This window comes from Colias croceus, chromosome 5 (genome assembly GCF_905220415.1).
Source record: "Colias croceus chromosome 5, ilColCroc2.1".
NCBI lineage: Eukaryota > Metazoa > Arthropoda > Insecta > Lepidoptera > Pieridae > Colias > Colias croceus.
The window spans coordinates 581,169-599,622 of record NC_059541.1 but is presented as its reverse complement, the minus strand read 5'-3'; the positions used below and the strand labels follow the sequence as shown (position 1 = coordinate 599,622).

The 18,454-nt window shown below is 32.1% G+C and overlaps 1 protein-coding gene across 1 annotated transcript; it reads left to right on the top strand.

The window, feature by feature from the left end:
• The first annotated feature begins 11,776 nt into the window (after nucleotides 1-11,776).
• Nucleotides 11,777-17,640, top strand: LOC123692126 (ADP-ribosylation factor-like protein 1). The gene is made up of 5 exons (XM_045636784.1): nucleotides 11,777-11,973; nucleotides 12,053-12,269; nucleotides 12,406-12,517; nucleotides 13,936-14,152; nucleotides 16,744-17,640. The coding sequence occupies exons 1-4, from the start codon at nucleotides 11,970-11,972 to the stop codon at nucleotides 14,143-14,145; spliced, it is 543 nt and encodes a 180-aa protein (XP_045492740.1). The 5' UTR covers nucleotides 11,777-11,969; the 3' UTR covers nucleotides 14,146-14,152; nucleotides 16,744-17,640.
• Nucleotides 17,641-18,454: the final 814 nt, after the last annotated feature.

Below are 18,454 nucleotides of genomic sequence, written 5' to 3'. Positions count from 1 at the left end.
ATCAAATCTACATTAAGCATTTTCATAATATAGGTATTTTAATAATAATTCATAAGCACACCTCTATGGAGTATTATGAAGTAGGCTCTTAAATAACTTAATCACAATACACTAAAAAACCAGTATTTGCAGAAATTCACGTGACTGTGACCTCACAGAGCAATGTTAATATTTTAAACTTGGTGATTTCAGAAGTTCAGACGACACTATTTTCTTGTGGGCAGCTATCAATGTCGAACATTTATCATTTAAACTTCACAAACATGTGTAAAAACGTCTCTAAACTATTTGCTTTTAGATTTATTGTAATCTAATGTGACGTTAATAATCGAGCGATTTGTATGGAATGCGAGTCATGAGCAAATAATTTCACAATTTTATTAATATGATTTAGTGATAACGTAATCGTAATACTGCTTAGGAAGTTGTTTAGTTGTGGTGAGAATGTTGGCGCCGACTTATGATAAACCAATTCTATGTAATTTGGATGTCCTATGTCCTATGAGAATTGCCCGTTATCTGTTTTGTATATCTACTGTTTTTTGGCGATTTTACAATTCAATAGCGCTCATAAAATGATGAGTAGGTATTTCATAATAATATTTATCAAGGGATTTATGCAAGGAGCAAGTGGGGGGCAAAAATCAAAGTATTTGTACGAAACAAATAGATTTGATATTATGTTCGATCGCCACTTGAACTTTGAAGTTAGAGTGATAATAAAACATAAGTGGTGTTATCTAAAGCACGACTCTTGAATTATTGATCTTCAATCAAAACCCTAAATCTTGACCAATATTTTCTATGTATCTAATGTACAATTATTATTTGTTTCAATTTATGCAACAGATGTTAAAACAAATTTTATGAAATCTTATCGTTTTCAGGCATAATTTTATTATAAGCAGATGTTTAAATATTTTATTATCATTTCAATAACTAACTCTATCAAGAACAGTCTATTTTTGAGAGTGAGATTCGAAAGTAGTAAAAAAAATAGGTTACATCTGTAACTAAATGTTTTTATTACTAATCTTGTTTTTTACATTAATTAAAATATGCCACGAGGCCTCGGGTTGTTTGCTTATCGTGACGTGACGCGCGTATCTTGATAATGGAAACGTGAGGTTGGGATGAGTCAACTCGACGAAATAATACTGGTCAAGGATGATAATTCGTTCACCTGTAGTGAAATTCATTAGTTTTTACAGTTTTAACACCGTTATAAAGTGTTTGATTGATGACGTATATACACGGTGTCCAACTATTGGTATACTAAGCGCGAAGGGACTTGTAGTTTTGCATACACTAATCACGTAAAAAATACTTAAACAACAAAATTACGTCAAAAATTTTTTCCTAAATTTTTCCTGAAAATTCATGTTTTCTTCTCTAGCTTCGCTTAGCCGGCATATACCGCTTCTTTAATGTGAACATTTTGCCTACGAAAACATAATCTCACGTGCTGATGGCAAAGTTGGGCGAGTTGCTCGTTAGGTGTGTACACAATTACACATAACGTTTTAAGAATTCATCTATTTGAAAAAAAATGCGTCTGGAATTTTACAATTATTTTTTACGTACTCAGTGTAGGTATGCCAAACTATAACCTCCTTTGAGCTTATAGTTTGATACTGGGGCCAACAGTGGGACACTGTATAAGAGCACTGTATTATAGTTTTATTACCAATTTAAGAGCAAGTCTCCTCAGTTTTATCCGCGGTTGTCTTGGGAACTAATACGAATAAAATACAATAAATAAATTCGATGGCATGCAATAGCATGGCCACGTGAGGCAACGTCGCGTCGTGGATTAATAGAACAATAATTATAAGCCTCCTGCCTGTGACTTAGGGGGAAATTAAAATGGGCTGATGAGATGATGACTTAGCTATACTGTATAGGTTTGAAATTACTCTTATTCAACTACTTTTACTCGGCCAAATAAAAGTGACATATTTTTGTTAACCTTGCTCTATATTCTGTTTAACACTTGGAGTTGCAGTGTAACTTAGATATAAAGATAAGTTCAAAATCACGTGTCTAAATTTTACCGTGGTTCCATCCAATTTTACCAACAGGTAAATCCGGATTCTGAATATGTTTTAGGAAACATTGCTTTATTTTCATTACGGATGTGATTATTTAATGATTTCAACAGTAAATAAGCTTTTGTATGAAATTGTTGGTTAATCACTGAATGATATTAGTAAGAATGAAAGAGGCCTTGTTAAACGAGAAGGGAGTAGTATGCTCACGTATGTGCGATAACCTTTACAATATTTACTTAACGTGACGTCTGTTTCGTGATAACGGAAACGTACACGACAGACATGTCTCAACTTGTACTAGGAATTGTAGGCATAGATCAAGGTTTCATTCATAGCTTAAGCAAACATGCATTTTTAGGGGAAAAAGTCAGTTATATTTTTTATTTTCGCAAAGGTAATCAAATAATCGAAATGTGGTTTTTGAGATTCCTTGAAACTTGAAACGGCTCCGTTTTAAGTTAAAACATCAAACAAATCAAACGTTTCAAGGAAGGCTTTCCGTATTCAGTCCTGAAAAATTTGTTTCTTAATATATTACCTAATAGGAAATATCCCGGTTCCTGTCTATTAGGTAACCTGTGAATCAATATAATTAAATCTATCAATTATGGTGATTATTTTGACTTTTCAATATCTTATTGGACATTGGTATTACCTATTATCTTCCTTTTCAGCAGACTCAAATTCTAGGTAGAGCTTAAGAACATATATATTCAGTTTTAAGAGTGGCATGTTCAATGAAGTCGTGAAATATGAGGGATTTACATAGCAAGAGTAGGTATTCATTGTATAATAGAAAATAAAAAATCTATTACCTATATTTTAATTATGAACTCTATAGTCATACGTCCGGGAAGGGGTCATGATTAGAGATGCAACGAATAGTTGTTTGGCCGGATACCGGATACCGGATGTTCGGCCTGACCACCAGCCGAATGTTCGGTATCCGGCCGCCGAATATTCGGCCGACGGCATTTTGAGTTTCGTAGGTGCGTGTCGCGCACCGGCACGCCGCCTGTGCAGTGCAGGTTTTGACTTGTTTCGTAGTGAACGTTCGCGCGGTCACAGTTCTTGGTAGAGACACTTTTATCGTGTCAGTGAAAAAAAATTTCGTTAAAAATAATAAAAAGCTTCAATTACAACTGTCTTTATTTCGATTCTATTTATAAAATCTACCAATTTTACTATCCGGTATCCGGCCTGATAGTACATTACCATCCGGTATCCGGCCGGATAGTAAAAAAGGGCCGGATAAGACGGATACCGGATAGGAACCGAATATTCGGTGCATCTCTAGTCATGATCGTTTTATCCGGGTATGCGCTATTATGATTTATAAAAAGTGATCATAATGCAGTATGTACCTACCTAATTATTATGATAATAATATGGGCAATTTTCTTTCATTATCTTGTACGATATAAGTTTCCCAGCTTAATATGTAATTGTTCAATCTATAATTTTAAATCATACCCACTGCAAATAGCAATCATTTTAAAAACCTGATTACATTTAAATATTAATGAATTAACGTTTTAATAATAAAATAATTAACAATTTTAACAAAATTAGGTACAAAATAAAATCAAAGATTGCACAATGTCAAATTTCAATTACCACTGAGATAACACTTAATTAATGTTAAAGATCGTTCTTGACCTAAGTTGAATTCATTAATGTTCTTATTACTTAATTTTGATATCTCCTGTTGCTATGGTGATAGCATATCTTCGTTATATACTTGACAATATGAGGAACTATTTATAATTGAATTCTTCAACAAAATTAACTGATAATGTATTTTTAGCATGGAATTTTTTCGTAATGGGTACAATTAGAGGCATTTAGATAAGTGTATTCAAGTACAATTAAGATAAAAGAGTATTTCTTTTTTATTAACAATAATTATGGTATTGGAATTCTAGGAATCATTATTACGAATAACAATATAATAATATTAAATAGATACATTTATTTTTTTATGACATCAAATGCACTTTAATAAATATTTAAAAGTTTAAGGAATAGAAAAAGTTCTCATTAAGATTTTCGTAAGTCCTTAAAAATTATTGGCGAAGTTCTATCTATGTTTTAAGCTATATTAGGTAGGTATGATTTTGAAACTATACAAAAATATACCGGCCGAATTGATATTCTCCTCCTTTTTTGAAGTTGGTTAAAAATATGTACCTAGTATCTCGCGAATTTTAATAGATTTTTACTAATGATGGTAAACTTTAAAGCTTCCTTTATCATAGAAGTAGGTAAGTTACGTAACAATTAAAAATATTTAAAAGCGCACAAGCAAATAATTATCGAAAGGTTGTGAACAAACTTTTTAAACCCCCACTAAGGTAAAAGCACCTAATACGGAGGTATTTCGCAACATTTGAAAGTAAGTATCAAAAATAAGCATTTGTAAGTATTTCTAAAGGTGCCAAACCACTTTATCGTTAAAAGTGGAACTTAAATTTTGTATTGCTGTTGAGTCTATGTTTATTTTCATAATATTTCTTATTTTAAAAAAATATTTAAATAGTCATGTCGATTTTCCCTAATACGGAGGTATGATTTTGGTCAGAGCCTAATACTGCGGTAGGCGGCTCCTAATACGGAGGGTCAGATATTATATACATTGAAGTTCCGTAAAAATAATATTTGTTAAATAATAGGAATGTGTTAGTAAAGTAAATTGTAAGTTTTTTATTCATTAACCATTGGTTTGATTACGTTGATTCACTTTTAATGTGTTTCATTTATGCTTTTAGTTTTATCGGAAAAAAAAACACGCATATCAAATAAGAATCCACAAAAAAAGACACAAAACTTCTTATTTATTTACGCAACCCTAAATCTGGTAATTTTAAGTTCTATGAAATAGGGCCGTAATAGGAGATCATATATAACCTAATACAGAGTTACCTGGAAATATCTACCACCGTAATAGGAAAACTACTCGTGTTTTTAATAATCCTAATTCTGACCCATCAAAAATTCGATAAACAAGAGAATGTAAATGCTTAATCAAATGATAACAGTTTTTTGGCTCAGATGTGTAAAACTCAAATCAACAGTTATACAAAATAAATGATTTGTGATACATTAAAATACACCTTCCTATTTTTACCCCTTCTAAGAAACAAACATTTTGTACTCAACCATTTTCATATTTAACTGGATTTCTAATTAAGAAAACATACCGCAGAATATGGTTTCTAATTTATCAGATTAATAATTATTCCAACTAATCTTGGAATTAATTCAATAAGTAAATAAAATTAAAGTTATAAACAATTAAACATGCCCAGTATTTTTCCTATTTCGGAGTTATGCCACCGTATTAGGATTAATCTATAAAATTTGTATCGTATTACGGCGGTATTTTATTTCTTATTTTTTGGGTAGAAAATGACTTACAAATATGAAACAAGCTATTTAAATAGTGAGTGTAATAGTAGGAAAATGCAATAAACAATACATATACAAACTTGAACGGCTTTTTAATACGAAAAACTTAGTTTATAAATATTAGTGTACTTACTTTTGTTGTTTCGCGTTTGTATGGAAACACCTCTCATGTCGATGCCGTTACACAGATTGATTGATCTTGTTGTGTTGTCTATGTGCTATACTTGCAAACGTTAGTTAAGTCATGGAGTAATAAATTTGGAATAAATAGCTTACGTTTTGGTGTACTTAAAATTTATAAAACAGGAATAAAACTCGAAAAAAGAAATACCACCGTATTAGGAAGCGATTTTGACTACCGCCGTATTAGGAGCCTTTACCTTAGTTTATGGAAAATGACATTTTGTAGTAACAAGAATCATGGAGGTCGATAACTCAATGATTCATTTGTTCATTATAATATGATTTCTTGCGTAAGATTGTATTCTTAATGAAATAGCCGGTGAAATAGTATGGGTTTTGAATTTAAAAATATGTGATGATTCAGATGAAGATTTTGAATGTTTAATCCGCATTCCTTTGATTTAGATAATAATAGTACCTAATATATAGATTGGTACGTATTGGTTGTACCTACTTTCATCACGTGTAAATATATAACTTAAGTATAGATAATTAAGTTTCTGAACTCTTTTTTTCTTTTAGTCAATTCTCGTATATAGTTTCCTGAACTATGGAAAATCCCTTTTTAGATTGACATATTTTGTTAAGGTAAAAGTAATTCTTAGAATAATTACGATTAAAATCTTTCTCCGTCAAATGAGTAATGCATTAGGTACTTTCAGTTCAATGCACTTGTAGAATATGAATCACTAAGAGCTTTGATGTGAACTTTGACTAACTATAATACATCCTAGTTAGAGGTACCTCGATATTTTATGAGTACCCACTACCTAGCTACTTTTTCTGATATTTCATAAAAAGATTTCTTCAAGAAAACAATTGATTAAACTCATTACATCAATTCAAACATTACGCAATTGAAATTAAACGAATTTCGTAGAACTGTTTACACCCAAACTTATCACTTTGATTAGGTACACATAACGTCAAACTATGTATACGAGAAAAAGCATGCATGTTTACCTGCGCAAATGTGTCAACTGCAGTATAGATTAGGTACGAAATGATGAAAACTGTAAAAATAGATCTCAAGTCATGTATCTTTTTAATCGCGATCAAATTACTAAATAGTACCTAAATAGTGAACTAGGCCGCCTGTAAACTTGGACGAACACTGACTCCGGGATAATGTCCTGTATGTTTAATGTTTATGCAGGCTATCTACGCACTAAATTTCACCCCAAATTGGTTTTTATTTTCTTTTTTTGTATGGTAGGAAGAATGAAGTAAAATTCATATTAAGATTCTTGGTATGCTGTCGCTACATCATGTGACGTTCTTGGGTTGAAAAAAGCTGTATAATAATTATGTAAGGTGGGTTTCCAGTGTATTAGTTTGTTAGCATCTTTTGCAATAATATCTGCTACTTATACTTTTATCACAGATTAAAAAATAGCTTCCTTATTAGTGATATCAATTCATAAAATATTTGATCGGTATCAATTTAATTGTTAGTAATCTATCATGTGTTTAATAAATATATTCTGAAATACTTATTATCAAAAAAGTAAAGTAACTTTAAAAAATGTAGAGTTTAAGTATATGATATTATAATATTATGTCTATTGTCTATTATATTATGGTTATAAGAAGTAAAAAAACCACGAACACAACGCGAACCACAAGTAACTCCTTACTCTACATTACCTATTACTTACGTACTTTTTTAATAATTTTATAATAATAAAATCTATAGAGATAGATACCCACATAATTAAATATTTGACAATTATGACGTAAATTGTAGCAAATTGCTAATTGCGCTTTGAAGCCTACGCATAATAAGTAATTATTACAATGACCTCGTTAGAACCATATTGATGGTCATGTGATTACAGGGCACAATATTCTTTCATCATAAAAGTACCAGTGCCTTAGTATAGCAAGTGTCCTTCATTGGCGGCAGTGAACAAGTACCTAATTAAGTAATAAGTATATTAATACTTAGGTACCTATATCAAAAATAATTATATCAGGTTATTAAGCAAGTTATAGAATATTTCGAGATTTAGCAATATATTTTAGAAATTACAACAATTTTTCACGTAAATATTTATAAAGGTAATAATTGTTTAATGTCAAAAGTGCTAATGAAAGTCATTGAATAAATAAATGTTTTTATTTTTTGCTATCTTACCATTTTGCTCCATTCCTTCTTTCTCTTTTCACCATCTAGGACCTAGGTTATCATAGGTAAAAGGGCCTGCCATCATCATCAGCTCATATTTGTTCACTCAGCAAACACAGACACTGTAAGAATAGGTACCTACGTAAATAAAAAGAGAACACTGTAAATATTACTTCACTATCATCACTACATAGTATAAAACAAAGTGCCTTTCTCTGTCCCTAGCGTGATTCAAGAGGAAGGTGATAACTAAGGATTCCTTATCCATGTCCCCTCTGTACAAAGTTACTAGAAAGCGTGCTCCAGCGTCTTCGATTTCATCGTATATAATTATTTATTAGGTTTTAGGCAAAGCGGGCGAAGCCGCGGGGGGTAAGCTAGTAAATAATATAGAGCTTACTTTATCATCACTACATACTCAGGTCGCAGTATTTAACAAAGTCGCATCCCGCTGTCCGTCTATTTGTCCCTATGTAGGTATGCCGGTATGCGTAATTGCGTAGGTCTAACTACGGAATCGATTTTCATGCGGGGTTTTTTTTTAAATAATGTGTGTTTTTTAACTAGAGTGGTTCAAGTTGATGGTTTTAACTTTTACCATATAATTTCTAAAGTTTTGTGCTGGTGAGGCTGCCAGCGGAAAGCAGAAATATTTAAACCCAAGAAAAAACAGGCACTTGCAAAGGTAGATTTATAAACGCCACCGAAAATACAAGATGAAAAAGTAAACCATCATAGTTAAAAAAGTAAGCAGGACTGCCTGTAGAAGTGAGAAGCTATCTCTAAATTTTAGTACTAAACTTTGTTTCATAACTTTAGGATATCGGTGACGAAAACCCACAAAAATTTTCCCATCCGAAAAGCGACTCTCTTGTATCTAAACAACGTAACTAATCGTTGTTCCAAAAGCTTCCAACTGGGAAAGGGCCGTTCAAATTTAAATTAAAAAATTTAACGTTTTACAATCACAGATCCGTTTATTTAGTTATAGTACATGACATCCGTTTGTATATCCGTTTAATTTTACTTTCTTGATGATTACATTCGTTCCGGATCTAATGTTAAACGATTTTTAATTTAGTTACACAAAAAAATACTGCTTTGAATATTAATTAGGATTTTTTGTTCACAACTGCGGTTGGAAACAGAAGTTAATATTAGGTACTGTTTTTTTGTGATAAAAAACTATAAAGCGTGTAATATATTTGTCATAAATTACATAAATTACGTATGGAAATTTTACATTTAAATATTGAAAACAAATGCATGATAATAATGTTATAAAATCATAATTGTCAAGTCACAAAATATGTTTTATTTGTGGGGAGATTTCAGTAGATAGGATAAATATAGGTATTATAAAGTCTGTGATTTTTATCTGGTTCATTAAAATAATAGATTCGTTTATTTTTTTACGTAGCACTTAGTTAGCAGGTGCTAATTTCATTTCATAACAATATTACGATAAAATGAAAAGGAAATACCAAACATACCTTAAAAACGGAATAATTTATAGGACTATTCTAAGTGTTTCGTAGCGCAACAAGGTAAACAACTAAATTTGGTGAACTAAATCTATGAGGTTTTCACGGAATTTACCTTTTTTTTTTTTTTTTTTATAGTGGGGAAATCTTCCAAAGATACCCACGGCCCCCGGGGAAGGAGCCGTGGGTTATGTCGGATTCTTACCGACTAAAACCCCACTGTGTTCCGTCGAGCCGCTTTAATGAGGGGGCCGCGGGTATTTGTTAGAATTCTTCCGCAACCCCCTCGGCGGCAGCCCATCTCCAGGCCAGGCGCAAGCCAAGAACAGGAAAGGTAGTTTGCCTGCTCTTCCCTCCCGTTGGCGGCATGAGCGGAACACGTCTCAAGTCGCCTCACCGCACACGGAATTTACCTGCGTTTACGTTATGCAGAATAAGTCTGCAATTGAGTTTGAATAAAATATCTACTATTTTTTAGTTTGTTGTGTCGTATCCGTCTTTACATCTAAGAACCTTCCACAACAAAATCGCATCTAAAAGGAGCCCTTTACATAAATCATTCCTATCCCAGTGATGTTGTACGTCACGTCAGCTTTACAAGTACAAACGATGTTCTAGCTAATTACATCTAATATTAGAACAGTTCAAAGAAATTCCGTCGTTAATTATCTATTAAACCGCGGAATGACGGGCGATCGCAAATAGAGTATTACAATCGGTATGATTCACTTACTATACTGTACCTACGTCGACAAACAGCAACATTCCAGTACACAAATATTTCATGGAAATATAAAAATAACTTATCTAAATTAGCGCACTGATTCAGGGAACGGCTATGCGTCGGGGATTAAAGGGATAGATTTGGATAAGGCCTCGTGAACATAGAGAGGATTTCATTTTTCACGGACGGCTCAAATTGATTTGTAATTCTTTACATCATAGGATTGCTAGTACCTATAATATAATGAAAATACTTAGGTACATATTCAATATACTGCAGTCCAACAGGCAAAAATGTCTAAATATATAGGTATTATTCACTTGTACGTATTTTTATTGTGCGAAACTTAAGGTGTGCAAACTACCAATTTTGTAATAAAAAAACGGCGGGATTTTCTTTTTTTCTATAAAAATTTGAATATCGAAATCGAACAAAAATTTATTATCTTTGAAAATTGAAAAACATTGCCACCCCAAAAAATGTACCTCGTGACGAACATCTGTCGCGAGTCGAGAATCAAAACTCATAACTTATAATTATTTTCCTACAAAAATACTTGTACAGAATTAGACGTCAGGAACAGATGTACTATTTTTGCACCCACATGTTTTATTTACTTTTGCATTTTATTGCTCTCTGAATTAACTTTTTTATTATTTATACCTACTTGACTTTATTTTTCCACTGTAAGATAATAAGTGCAAGTTGTATTGCAAGAAAGTCCAGTTATTTTTTCAGTAGGTACTGTCTAAACTCTAAAGTCTAAATTGTACCACTCATTAGAATTTAAGTTCAGTGGCTGTAATAGGTAATTCTAGGTTAGATGCTGCCAGTCCGTTTGTTACAATTTTATGGCGATACCCCTGAACCAGTTTTGATGCGAGACTTGAAAGTTAAATTGATCATAATATTATTATTGTACCAGTGCTAATTATAATATGTATTCAGTTAGTCGAGACGCAATATGCTAGTACAAATTTTTACAGAAACTAAAAACCTATAAACCTCTTTCAAAATTTTATGATTTGAAGAAAGTCAGTTAAAAATGGCATTGTATGCTCAAAATATAAAGTCCACAATTATTAGTAGCACGCGAAACAATTTGTCATGATTTGCAAAGGCGGGGCGCTGACGCAATGTGACGCAAAATGTGACGACACGTGACGTTGCGCACGCGACCGCCACGCGCACTGCCTTATCGGGATTTTCTAGACTTTATTCTTCTATGCAGGTAGGTATTAACGGTATCGAAAAAAGTCTTTTATTAGGTACCGGAAATTATTAATGCATAATATTATTCCCTAAATAATATGGCATGAAATTGAATTGATAATGCATAACGCAAAAGGGCACTAGAAATTTTCAGAAACAAAATAACAGTACGTAATCTGCACAACAAAAAAATAAAATATTATTAATAATAATTAATTGTATGTGCATGTTTAGAATTATAATATTACGTTTCCTATTTGGTTCGAATGGAGTCAATGTGATATTTTATATTATAAATTTTACCGTGATTATACCATTGTTTGATTGCTTGTGTCTGTCACGCCATCTATTGAAGTTCAAACTTCGATTGTATTTAAGATGTCTCCCATAAAATATAATAGAGGACGCTACAGAATTCCATTATTTAAAGGTTTATACGTACTTATTAAAATTGAAATTTATGTAGATTTTATTTATTGCATTTTTGTGAAAATATTTCTTTAAATATTTTTTGTTTTAATTTTTTATAAAATTAATTAATAATCTGTTATCACAATTTTTTGCGATGACAACAACTTTGAAATATTGCTTACACGTCAAATATCAGATTGTAATTTCCAATTTTATGTTTTTAATTTTTATTACATGAATTACGTTATTTAAAGCTGTAAATACAAGAAAAAGTACACACTGAATATATTGAATGTACATAGATAGTTAAAAAATCATTCCATTGTTAGGACAACTAATGTTTTGGTAGGCTAAGCTAATCTTACAAAATGGGTGAGTAATTTTCATTTTTGCTAATAATTATATGTAAATATGGAAGCATACTCATTCTAATAATGTGAAATGGTTCTAGGCGGTATATTCAGTTACTTCAGAGGCTTACTAGGAGCCCGAGAAATGAGGATATTGATCCTCGGTCTGGACGGCGCCGGGAAAACGACAATATTGTACAAATTACAAGTCGGCGAGGTAGTGACGACTATACCTACGATTGGCTTTAATGTAGAACAAGTTACGTATAAAAATTTAAAGTTTCAAGTGTGGGATCTTGGAGGACAGACCAGTATAAGGTATGTTTTAAGGTCATACAACTTTTCTAACCATAAAACTGCTATTATCGCTTTAATATCAAAGCATAACTATTAGTTATTCAAGATATTCCGATTATTCTTATAAGATTTTCATAAATTAATTCAAATATTTCAGGCCATACTGGCGATGTTACTATGGCAACACGGATGCAATTATATATGTTGTTGACTCGGCAGATAGAGATAGAATAGGAATATCTAAAGATGAATTAGTTCACATGTTAAGGGTAAGTTTTAAATTCATGCAGTACTTTCTATATTTACAAACAGTGGCCTGATCGCTACCTAGCAATAAGCCTACCATTTGTACATATTTTCCTCTTATCTGTTCTTTTTATATCTCTATTTCTTTTGTTTGTGCAATAAAAAATTAAATAAATAAAAACTTTATTAAATAAATAAATACTTGAAGTTTAGCATGGACACACACACAGAGGACCAGACAAACATTTTAAAAACATTATTTTTGGCTTCATCACGCCCCATGTATTATTTTTAAAAAATATTCAATCTATAGTTTTGACTGTCTTACGATTTTTATTTTAATATTTTCTCTGCATCTTATATTATGCTTTTTTTTATTGAGTTTTAGTTTTTAAAATGTTAAGATTAAAAAATAAACACCTAACTTAAAAGGTAGGCTTTGCTGAATATAATATTATTTTGATTATTTTAACAAAATTCATTAAATACAAGCTTGGAGCAATTTTTTGAAATCATACACATACAAGCACAGCTTACCTTATTTTAGATTACACTAGCAAACCAGGCGAACTCCGTTTCGCCACCAGAGACACCTTTTCTTAGCTATAAACCTCACGGAGCCCGAGACCTTTCCAAAGAATGCAAAACCATGGAAATCGGTTTGTGCATTCTGGAGTTATAGCATCAGAAAAGAAAAACCGACTTATTTTTATATACATAGTAGATTGCAGACATTCAATTTCGTTTTCAACTCATTTCTCACTTCACTGTTGACAGAATTTTTTTTAATGACTCGTTGAACCAATTTTAATGATTCTTTTTTTATTTGAAAGCTGGTGCAGTATGGTCCCAGTTAATTTGGTCTAACTCTGACGATTTGAATTCGTATTTTTATGATAATAATTAATTATTTGAAGTGCTTATAGATTAAGCTCTTGTGTATTTTTAAAGAACATGTTTATTAATTACGTTAGGAAGTAGATTTTATGATAAGTCATGTAATGCCAACATTGATATGATAAGACGTGAGTCATTTATAGTTTGAAAGTATTTTTTTAATGAATACTTATAAAAGCTTTTTCAACAATTTTTTTTAAGCTTGTTTTTAAAACTTGCTGCGCTTCGCAGAATTAGAATTGGCATTTATTATTAAAACTGTATCCATATACTTCACGGTCCGCCCCGGCTTCGCCCGTGGTACATGTTAACGTTTTCTCTACATAAGAACCATCCTCGTACTTCAAGCAATATAATAAAAAAAGAATTATCAAAATCGGTCCAACCGTTCATGTGTGATGCCGTGACCAAGGAAAACAGGTTTCATTTTTTTATATATATAGATTATGATAATACCTTAGTGATAAGTTACCAGCAGAACAATGTTTGTTGGTTAAGTATATAATAAAAGCCATAGTTTTAAATCACACAATCAATATTACAGGAAGAAGAATTGTCAAACGCAATCCTAGTAGTGCTAGCGAACAAACAAGACATGGCGGGCTGTCTCACAGTGGCCGAGGTGCACCAGGCCCTCGGTCTAGACGCTCTGCGCGATAGAACCTTCCAAATATTCAAGACTTCTGCGGTGAAGGGCGAAGGCCTGGACCAGGCGATGGACTGGCTGTCGAATGCACTGCAAGCGAGAAAATAACACCAAGGTAATCATTGTTATTATACTGTAAGGGACAATATCAACATTGAGTCTCCTTGATAGCCAATTTGACAAATATTTTTATACATTGTTTGTCTGAACTGATAGATCAGCTAAACAGAATGTTTCCTGAAGTATAATTCAAATGGAAAAACAAAATTCCAATAGAAAATTGTATTTAAAATTTTCTTAGTGAATTTCAATTACTTAATGTGTATTTTAAAATTAACAAAACATGTGATTTGACAAAAAAAGAGAAACATTGTAAGACATCTAATAATTAGCACATTGAGTAAATAATACTCACTTGTGAAATAGTCCATTGAATAAAAAGTTCTAGAGTGCGTGAGTTAGTAACGTAAGATGTTTCTTCAGAAACATGTCAAGAGTCCCTAGGTAATAAACATACTAAAACCCCGGGACACTAGGAGGAGCCCCGGAGTGGGGGGAGGGGGGAAAAGGTCCATTTTTTTCATTTTTCGCTTAAATCTCAAAAACGGTACATGTTAGAGAAAAACTTTCAAGGAAAAGTTGAAAGGCCAAAAAATTATCTACAAGTTGTACCTAAACCATTTTTTCCTATATCCTATAGTTTCTGAGTTACACGCAGTAAAAAATGATTTTGGCTCAAACAATTTCCCCATACGATCAAAAAATATTTCTTTCTTCCAAAAAAACTGAAATGTGCAACTTGTGACCGGTACTGATAGATTGCTCTTAATTATACCCGGCGCGGCCTAAGATGATCCCTATGACACTGACAGTTATTCTCAAGAGACAAACTTGTAATGGCGTCACCATTAAATTAGAAACGTATTGGAGGCGTCTAAAAATGGCATTTATTAATTTTTACGTAGCTTTATCCTATTACAATGATATTCCGTTGGAATTATAACAATTCTTATCATTTACGAGAAATTATATCAATCTGACTTTACGTTTACGTCCTTCAAAACTTACATCGTTGGCATTTATCGACTAGTGCGGAAAGTATCGATAAACAAATTTCGATAATGGAAACGAGTTCACATTTTTTCCATACTTAAGCTATAGTTCATTCACTATTGAATGGAACAGAAGATCGCAGCATACTTAATTAATAATTACCGTTCGCTTTAATTTACTTACCTATGATAATATAAGTTTTTTAGAAAAATTAAATGGGGGATTCCATTTTCATGATAAAATAATATACACTGTGTTAAATGGGTTAAAAATTACGAGAAAATGATAAGGTGTATTTTTATGTTTTGGAAAACTTTCGTTTTAAGTACTTACCGTTTCGTTTACATAATAGACGTTAAAAATTCATTTTATAATATTTGTAAAAACATGTTTACCGAGGTGGCTGAATGCAAACCACGCCTTTGCCTATAAAATAGTAAAGTATCGACACGATCCATCATACGAGCAATCACTAAGACGAACTGTCATAGGGATCATCTTAGGCCGCGCCAGGTATAGGTCTATAATTGGTAAAATAAACACATTCCTCCATGGAAGCCTTTAGGAGGAATCGATTGTCAAAATATTATATTAGGGTAGTTTGAGTTACTGAACTTGATCTTTTTATTTTTTTCTTCCAAAAAACTCAAATGTACAACTTGTGACCGGTACTGATAGATTGCTCTTAATTAGGTCTATGATTGGTAAAATGGTCTTTAGGAGGAATCGATTGTCAAAATATTATATTAGGGTAGTTTGAGTTACTGAACTTGACCTTTTTTTTTTCTTCCAAAAAACTCAAAAGTGCAACTTGTGACCGGTACAGATAGATTGCTCATAATTAGGTCTATCATTGATAAAAAAACAGATTCCATCATGGAGGCGTTTAGGAGGTATTGAATTTATTAGAGTAGTTAGGTAAAATAAAAAATTGGTTGCCTGTAAAGTCGGTATACGGGCGAAAGTTTTACGTGACAACGACTTTTTATGTCTGTCTCTCTCGCTCTTAGGCGGGCTAACCATGCCCGCGTGCCTCTTTCGGTGACTCATCGTAACGTTACCGAGCGTTACACTTTTTCATAAGTGACTCCCAGCCGCAACCTAATTTAAGACGTTGTCACGTCAAAAGCTTTCGAATTTTTCACATTTCATGGGATGTAGCTCGAAAACGGCTGCGAATAGAAAAAAATGGTTTAGGTACAACTTGTAGATAATTTTATGGCCTTTCAACTTTTCGTTGAAAGTTTTTCTCTAACATGTACCGTTTTTGAGATTTAAGCGAAAAATGAAAAAAATGGACCTTTTCCTCCCTCCCCCCACTCAGGGGCTCCTCCTAGTGTCCCGGGGTTTTAGTATGTTTATTACCTAGGAACTCTTGACATGTTTCCGAAGAAACATCTTACGTTACTAACTCACGCACTCTAGACCCCCCTTGGAGGGACTCATTCAATGGACTAAAAGAAGAAAATACAAATAGTATGTATATTTTATACTGCTAGTTCGAACTAATGGAAAATATTCATGTAATCAAATGAATTTGGTGCACATCTTGCACTTAGGTATAGGACACATCTTTATAGAAAAATAATTCAATCTTCAAAAAAAAAATGTTCTTTATTTAACTGAGTGTTTTTTATTTCTTTTTTTTTCCAGAGCATTTAATACGGAAAGACGCAAAAAATGTTTCGAGCGCAGCGTGCAGTGATGTAGTCATATTAACCGCCAGTAGAATAAGTACTTAGCATCGCCGTTCCCTCGCTTCACAGATAAATAATAAATACAGATAACGTAAAAATACAGATACATAATAATTACAGATACATAATAACTACAGATTAAATAAGGTTTTTGTCACTGGTAACACTGTTATTCACTGGTTATAATTTTAGAATAGAGCTGTGTTTTTTATACTTTCCAATTTTAGTTGTGGTTTTGTTTTTTTTAATTTGTTTAATAATTCAAAACACAATTAAAATTGCTAGAGCCGTTCTCAGCTGACAAGGTAAAAACAAGAATGATGGTGTTATATTATATATTTTGTTTGTGTATTATTGTGATTTAATTTTGTATAATTTATTACAAAAATTTTATTACACATAAAACAATGGTTGGCAACATTTTTAGTATTTGAATATAAAATTTGAATCATTAAAAAAATGTTCTGTACGAAAATGATATTTAAGATAAAAATTAAGCACAATATAAATAATAAGTTTTATATTGGACAAAAATTATGACTTACATAATTTGTAATTTGTAATATTAAGGATTTTTTCAGGATAATTTTTATTAAAACTAAGCAGTTTTTGGCGTCATAAATTTATTATACTTTTCTGTGATTTTGTCAAAATGTATTTAACAAAATTAATCTATAGATATGTTTGTATTTCACAAATTCGCTTTGTTTTTAATATTATTCTAGATATATTGAAGTTTTTTGGGTTTATTGCAAATAATTTATATTTTAATTATGAATATAATTAGAACGGCGATGCATTACTAGGTAATTTTAAAAGTGTGAGAGAATATTATAGGGACTGTTAAACTATCTATAACAGACAGACAGTTTTTGGTAGTTACTACCAAAAATCTATACTAATATTATAAAGCTGAAGAGTTTGTTTGCTTGCTTGAACGAGCTAATCTCGGGAACCACGGGTCCGATTTGATAAATTTCACTGTTAGATAGTCCATTTATCGAGGAAGGCTGTATAATATCATCACGCTTAAGACCAATAGGACTGGACCAATGCGGGTAAAACCGCCGGGCACATATCAATTATTGCCATAAAATATGTAATTATTTTGAACAATTCATAAAATGAATTCATTGACGTATACCCGTTAATATCGCATTCAGCAATACACATGTAATAACAAACTAGATTACATTTTATTATTTATACAGGGTGTCCCACTATTGGTATACTTAGCGCGAAGGGACTTGTAGTTTTGCATACACTGATCACGTAAAAAATACTTAAACAACAACATTATGCCAAAAAATGTTTGCTAAATTTTTCCTTAAAATCCATGTTTTCTTCTCTAGCTTCGCGCAGCCGGCATATACCGCTTCGCTAATGTGAGCATTTTGTCTATGAAAACATAATCTTAAACGATAGCTCACGTGCGGGTGGCAAAGTTGGGCAGGTTGCTTTTTAGGGGTGTACACAAAGAGTTTTAAGAATTCATCTATTTGAAAAAAAAAGGCATCTGAAAGTATTTTTTATGTACTCAGCGTATGCAAATTATAATCTCCATTGAGCTCAGAAAACCGACGCAGACAGTGGGACACCTGTATACTAGCGGTCCGCCCTGGCTTCGCCCGTGGTAAACATTTACGTTTTCTCTCCATAAAAACCAT